The 6303-nt window shown below is 59.5% G+C and overlaps 1 protein-coding gene across 1 annotated transcript; it reads left to right on the top strand.

The window, feature by feature from the left end:
* Positions 1–259: 259 nt before the first annotated feature.
* On the top strand, positions 260–4077 carry LOC308496214 (class I histocompatibility antigen, Gogo-OKO alpha chain-like). The gene is made up of 8 exons (XM_081045097.1): positions 260–350; positions 628–912; positions 1149–1424; positions 1997–2272; positions 2389–2502; positions 2943–2975; positions 3118–3165; positions 3330–4077. Exons 1-8 carry the CDS (start codon positions 287–289, stop codon positions 3332–3334), a joined length of 1101 nt encoding a protein of 366 aa, XP_080901223.1. The 5' UTR covers positions 260–286; the 3' UTR covers positions 3335–4077.
* Positions 4078–6303: the final 2226 nt, after the last annotated feature.

Below are 6303 nucleotides of genomic sequence, written 5' to 3'. Positions count from 1 at the left end.
GCGCTCAGAGCAGGAGGAGGGGTCAGGGAGAGTCCCAGGTCCCCTGAGGGCGGAGTCTGGGGGGAAGCTCAGTGTCGGGGAGTCCCCACTCCCCGCGGTTTCACTTCTCCTTCTCACAACCTGTGTCGGGTCCTCCTGCCTGGAAACTCGTGACGCGGCCCCAGGTCTCACTCCCATTGCGTGTCCGGTTCCAGAGAAGCCAATCGGTGTCACCGCCTTTCCGGTTATAAAGTGTCCCCGGACCCGCCCTCACGCAGATTGTCCCCAGACCCCGAGGAGGCGCGTCATGGGCCCCGGAACCCTCCTCCTGCTGCTCTCGGGGGCCCTGGGCCTGACGGGGACCCGGGCGAGTGAGTGCGGGGTCGGGAGGGAACGGCCTCGGCGGGGGGAAGCGCGGGGACCGCCCGGTGGGGGCGCGGGACCCGGGGAAGACGTGTCCCCCCCGCCTGACCCCGCCCCTCCTGACCCCCGCCCCGTGCCCCGCCCACTCGGGTCTCCCGCCCCTCCCTCCTCCGTTCCCACGTTTCCGTCCCCCGGGCCCCCCGCCCCCCCCCGGCCCATCGCCCTCGGACCCGGGACCCGCGCCGGGAGGGGGTCGCCTGGGTCTCAGCCCCTCCCCGCCCCCAGACCCCCACTCCGTGACGTATTTCCACACCTCCTGGTCCCGGCCCGGCCGCGGGGAGCCCCGGTTCATCTCCGTGGGCTACGTGGGCGACACGCAGTTCGTGCGGTTCGACAGCGACGCGGCGCGTCCGAGGATGGAGCCCCGCGCGGCGTGGATGGAGGGGCCGTGGGTGGAGCAGGCGGAGCCGGGGTACTGGGACCGGGAGACGCAGGTCCAGAAGGGCAACGCACAGACTGAGCGAGTGAACCTGAACACCCTGCGCGGCTACTACAACCAGAGCGAGGCCGGTGAGCGACGCGGCGCGGGTCCCGGTCACGACCCCCACGGACGGGCCGGGGTCCCCCGAGTCTCCGGGTCCGAGCGTCACCCCGAGGCTGCGGGACCCGCCCGGCCCGCCCACCGGGGAAGAGCCCGCGGGGACTTGGACCCGGTTTCGTTTTCAGTTCAGGCGCCATCACTGCGGGGGGGCAGGGGTGTTAAAGGTCGGGGTTAAAGGTCGGAGCTGACCTAGGGGCCGGGTCAGGGTCTCACACCCTCCAGACGATGTACGGCTGCGACGTGGGGCCGGACGGCCGCCTCCTCCGCGGGTACCTTCAGTTCGCCTACGACGGCGCCGACTACCTCGCCCTGAACGAGGACCTGCGCTCCTGGACCGCGGCGGACACGGCGGCTCAGATCACCCGGCGCAAGTGGGAGGCGGCCGGTGAGGCGGAGCGACTCAGGGGCTACTTTGAGGGCCGGTGCCTGGACTGGCTCCTCAGACACCTGGAGAGGGGGAAGGAGACGCTGCTGCGCGCAGGTGAGCGGGGCGCGGGGCTCCTGCGGGGAGGGGAGGACATGGGACCCACACCCGGGCCCCCTCCCCGACCCCGGGGGATGGAGGCCGCCCGGGTGTTCAGATCCGGTACCAGAGAGCGACCCGGAGCCCTTCTCTCAGGGACACTTAGGGGCGCGGTCTCGCAGGATGGAGGGGGGACCATCCCAGAAATAACGACCAGCGGTTCCCTGGGACCCTGGCCGCTGCCCTGGGAACCCGGGGACCTTCTCTCTCAGGCCGTGTTCGCGGCCCGCACACAGTGTGACTGAGCTCTGACCCCGCCTTTCTGGGTCACGTGGCCTCCACCCAGCTCAGGACCGGGAACCCTTTTCTCTCCACCGGAGACCTGCCTCTGACGGGCTGTCTCACCCTGATTCTAGAACTTTCTAAAGACCAGAGGTTATCCCGATGCCTGTGTCCAGTGCGGTGTCTGGTCTTGTGCTCCCTTCCCCCACCCCCAGGTGTCCTGACCGCTCTCAGGACGGTCACGTGACCACTGCTGGCGTGTCCCCTGAGGATGCAAACGTCCTGAATATTCTGACCCTTCTCCTCAGACCCCCCAAAGACACACGTGACCCACCACCGCACCCCTGACCGTGACGTCACCCTGAGGTGCTGGGCGCTGGGCTTCTACCCTGCGGAGATCACGCTGACCTGGCAGCGCGACGGGGAGGACCTGACCCAGGACACGGAGCTCGTGGAGACCAGGCCCGCGGGGGACGGGACCTTCCAGACGTGGGCAGCCGTGGGGGTGCCTTCTGGAGAGGAGCAGAGATACACGTGCCATGTGCAGCACGAGGGACTGCCCGAGCCCCTGACCCTGAGATGGGGTACGGAGGGGGCCGTGGGCACAGGGCCTCTTCTCAGGGAAAGCAGGGGCGTCAGGAGGACGTCAGGTCAGGGCTGAGGCCTGGGGTCAGGGCCCTCACCTGCCCTTCCCTTCCAGAGCCGCCTCCTCAGGCCGCCATCCCCCCTGGCATGGTGGTGGGCGTCATTGCTGTGCTGGTCGTTCTTGGAGCTGTGGTCACTGGAGCTGTGCTGTGGAGCAGGAAGCGCTCAGGTAGGGAAGGGACGGGGACTGAGGTGTCCTGTGCCACTGGGGGTCTTCAGGCCCCAGGTGGACGTGTGTCCTGCCTCGTTAGTGGGAAGGACCGTCCACACACATGTGCTTTCCCTGTATGGGGCCCTATTTGCTAACACTTTATTAATGCACGTGTGACAATGAGGGACAGATTTATCACCTTGATGATTCTGGTGATGGGGACCTGATTCTCAATAGTCACAGGTCAGAGCGGGAGGTCCCTGCTGAGGACAGACCTCCAGGAGGGCGGTTGGTCCAGTCCCCACACATGTACTTTCCTCTGATTTCCTGATTCTGCTGTGGTGGGTCTGCAATCACATGTCTGGAAACATCTCTGGGGTCCAGGACCAGGGGGTTCTGTTAGGACCTCATGGCCCTGCCTCCTTCCTGGCTTTTCACGTGATGTTTTCTTCCTGCAGGTGGAAAAGGAGGGAGCTACGCTCAGGCTGCAGGTGAGTATGGAGGGGGGTGATCCCTGAGACCCTTGGGAAAGTGTAGATGGAAGCCCTTGGGGGAGCTCACCGACCCCCATAATTCCTCCTTTAGCCACATCTGCTGTGGGCTCTGACCACATCCTGTTTTGTGCTCCCCCAGGCGGTGACAGTGCCCAGGGCTCTGATGTGTCCCTCACGGCTTCTAAAGGTGAGACCTGGAGGCCTGAAGTTGGGGCGGGGGGGGGGGGGAGCAGAGGGAACAGGACTGGGTGCTGGGGATACTTTGGGACAGTTTGAGCAGCGGTGGATTGTTGAGAATGTCACCACTACAGCCACTAACCTGAATTTGTTCATGATTATTTTCTCCTACAGCGTGAGACAGCTACCTTGTGGGGACTGAGTGATGCGAGATTTGTTCCTGTCCCCACTTTGTGACACAGGAAGCTCTGAGCTCTCTTTCTGCAAAGGGCATCTGAGTGTGTCTGCGTTCCTCTCGCATCATGTGAGGAGCTGGGAGACTGCCCGCCCCCTGACCTCCACTCTCCCTCCCCACACTGACCGAGTGTCTTCCCTGACCCTCTGTCCTGTTCTAGCAGAGGCTGTTTCCATCCCCGCCTTTCCTTCATGTTACTCTGAGCAGCACCTTCTTACTTCCTGTTGAAATAAGAATCTGGATATGAATTTGTTTTCTCAGTTCTTGATATGAACGGTTGACGGGTTAATTGAAGGAGAAAATCCTAAAGTTGGAGAGGAAATAAATGGAAGCACTGAGAACCTTCCAGAATTCGTGTGTTTGCTGGGCTGAGTCTGTTGCAGGTGGAGACAGGAGAAGCTGTGAGGACCGAGCGTGGACGCCATCCGAGCCCAGTCGGGGCTCTGATGTGGTCGCTCCTAGGGGGCGGTCACCTCTCTGCCCTTTGTCCTCGTCCCTTCAGTAGGACCTTGTCCCAGCAGGACCTGCGATCACAGGGACTTGAACATGACCCAGGTCTGGTCTTGTCAGTGACGGCTTTGTGTGGCCGGGTCACCAAGGCTCAGGCCTGGCCCGGCTCTCGGCCCCCATCCTTCGAGTGTTCATTTGTTGTTTCTATAGAGGAATATGACTGTGTTTGTTCTTGTTACGTGTCCTGGTCTCATTCTCCTCTGGGTGTCACCTGTCTGTCAGCAGCAGGAGGTGTTTTCCTGTCATTGTCCCCACAAGGCCAGGGGGACCCTACACATAGGAGTATGTGTCTTGAGAGATGCATTTCAGACTCATCCAGCTTTTGCCTTTTTCTAGGGCTTGATGATTCTTTCCATCTTTTCCCAAACTACCAGAGGAACCAGGTTCTGGAATGAGCAGAGGAGGGATCCTGTAATTTCCCATCTTAGATCAGTTCCTGCTGGAATTCTGCTCTGCTCACCGCCCTCTCTCCCTGCCCTGAGCTCTAGTGCTGGCTCCAGTCCAAACTCAGGGGTTGATGAAGCAGAGTCTACTTTATATTTATATTTGGTTAGAGAATAGGACCCGTAAGTCGGGGCTCACTTTCCTGAAGAGGGAAACATAACTGCTGTGGTGAGCAGGAGGGCAGGTGTGGGAGAAAGAAGGGGGAGGGGGGAGAGCAGCACCTGTGAGAAAAGTGGAGGTGGCCCTGATGCCAGTGTGAGGGGACTTGGTGCTGTGGCTGCCACAAAACAGCATTTGACCCAAGGCTACATTAATAAAGACACTGTCCTTAGAACAGGGAGGCGCTGTCACTGATCATTCATTGATATTGGCTGTGTGCCAGATGTGTGACAGTTTCTGCCTCTGGGAAACATCACTGAAGTAAAGTCAGAAAAATGGCTGAACTTGGGGAGTGTCTGTTCCAGTGGGAAGAGACAAACTATATCCTATAGCACAGTAAACGAGGAAGGTGTTTATGTTAGAAGGAGGTAAGTGTTTTAGGAAAATGCAGTGGGGAAAAGGGTCCGGGGTGTGGAGTGTGGAGCCTGGGAAGATGGCTGTTTTGGTTGGAGTGCTCACGGGACCTCACTGGGAAGCTGACCTTCAGGGAAGATGGGAAAGACATAAGGAATTGTTCTTTCCAGGCAGGGAGCCTGCAGTGGGAATGCCCTGGGGGCAGGAGTGTGTCTGGTTTCTGGGAAGAGCAGGGAGGCCGGTGTGGCTGCAGCAGAGAGTGATGAGAAGAGACAGGTGCGGCCAGACCACGTGGCCGGGAGGGTGGTAGAGGGCAGTGAGCTGTGCCCTGACTGAGGGGGGAGGTACAGGACAGTTAGGAGCAGAAGGGGACATGGTGTGACCTCCTTTCAGGGGCTGCTAGGGCTTCATTGCTGAGAACAGACTTGGGGGAGGGAGGCCCTCAGGAAGCCAGAGGAAATTGCAGGGTTCTGGGCTGGACCTGCTGCCACTGGAGGTGAGTAGTGGGAATAGTGGGAGTGGGGGCTGGGTACATCCTGAAGGTGGACATTACAGCATTTCCTAATGGGTGAGTCAGATGCGAGAGTCAGGGACACCCCACATCTCAGGATACAACTAGAAAGATGGAGTTGCTCTCAGCAGAAATGGAGAAGACTCTGGAAGGATCATATCTGAGGGGTGGGGGGCCTCATAGACATTCATTTTAAAGACGCTGGAGCTGAGATGTCTGTTAGAAATACAAGTGAGGTCATCAGACTGGCAGTTGAGCAGATAAGTCTAGAGATGAGGGGAAATGTCTGGGCTGGAGAAATGGACTTGGGGGGTGACACATATAAATGGTATTTAAAGCCTTGAGCACAGATGAGGTCACCAAGGGAGTGATGGCTGCAGAAGAGAAAGGAAAAGGACTGAACCCTGGACCCCCAGTGCTGTGATCTGATCAGACCACCCACCTATGCAGACAGCACAGATCTGGCCCCACGGAGATAAGGCAGGTAGACCAGCGAGTTGCAAACTTCCCTGGGCACAGGAATCCCTTGGACATCTCGTTAAGACTCAGAAAGTCTGGAGCAGAGCAGAGACTCTGGATTTATGAGGAGGTTGGTGCCGCTGCTGGTCTTCAGGTCACACTTTTAGTAGCAAGACCGTCACCGGGATTCCCACAGGGCTGTGCGTCAGCCTCACCTGTAGGACTTGTTAGAGAAGCGACTCCTGGGCTTGTGTCCTGTTCTCTGAGACGGTGGGTCTGGGAGAGGCCTGAGTGTTTGTAAGAAACCCACAAACTGTCCTGGGGCTCAGCCAGCTTGGGAACCTCTGAGGTCAGTGATGGAACTCAGGGTGGGCAATGGTCTCAAATAACCTTTTAAAGGTGTTTTTCCTCAGAAAGGGGAGGACACATATCGTCAATTATGAGACGTGATGTTGGGAGTTACATGTTCTCTCTAC

The sequence above is a fragment of the Rhinolophus hipposideros genome (genome assembly GCF_964194185.1).
Source record: "Rhinolophus hipposideros genome assembly, chromosome: 3".
Taxonomy (NCBI): domain Eukaryota; kingdom Metazoa; phylum Chordata; class Mammalia; order Chiroptera; family Rhinolophidae; genus Rhinolophus; species Rhinolophus hipposideros.
The sequence above is the reverse complement of the archived record's forward strand: the minus strand, read 5'-3'. Positions and strand labels throughout refer to the sequence as shown.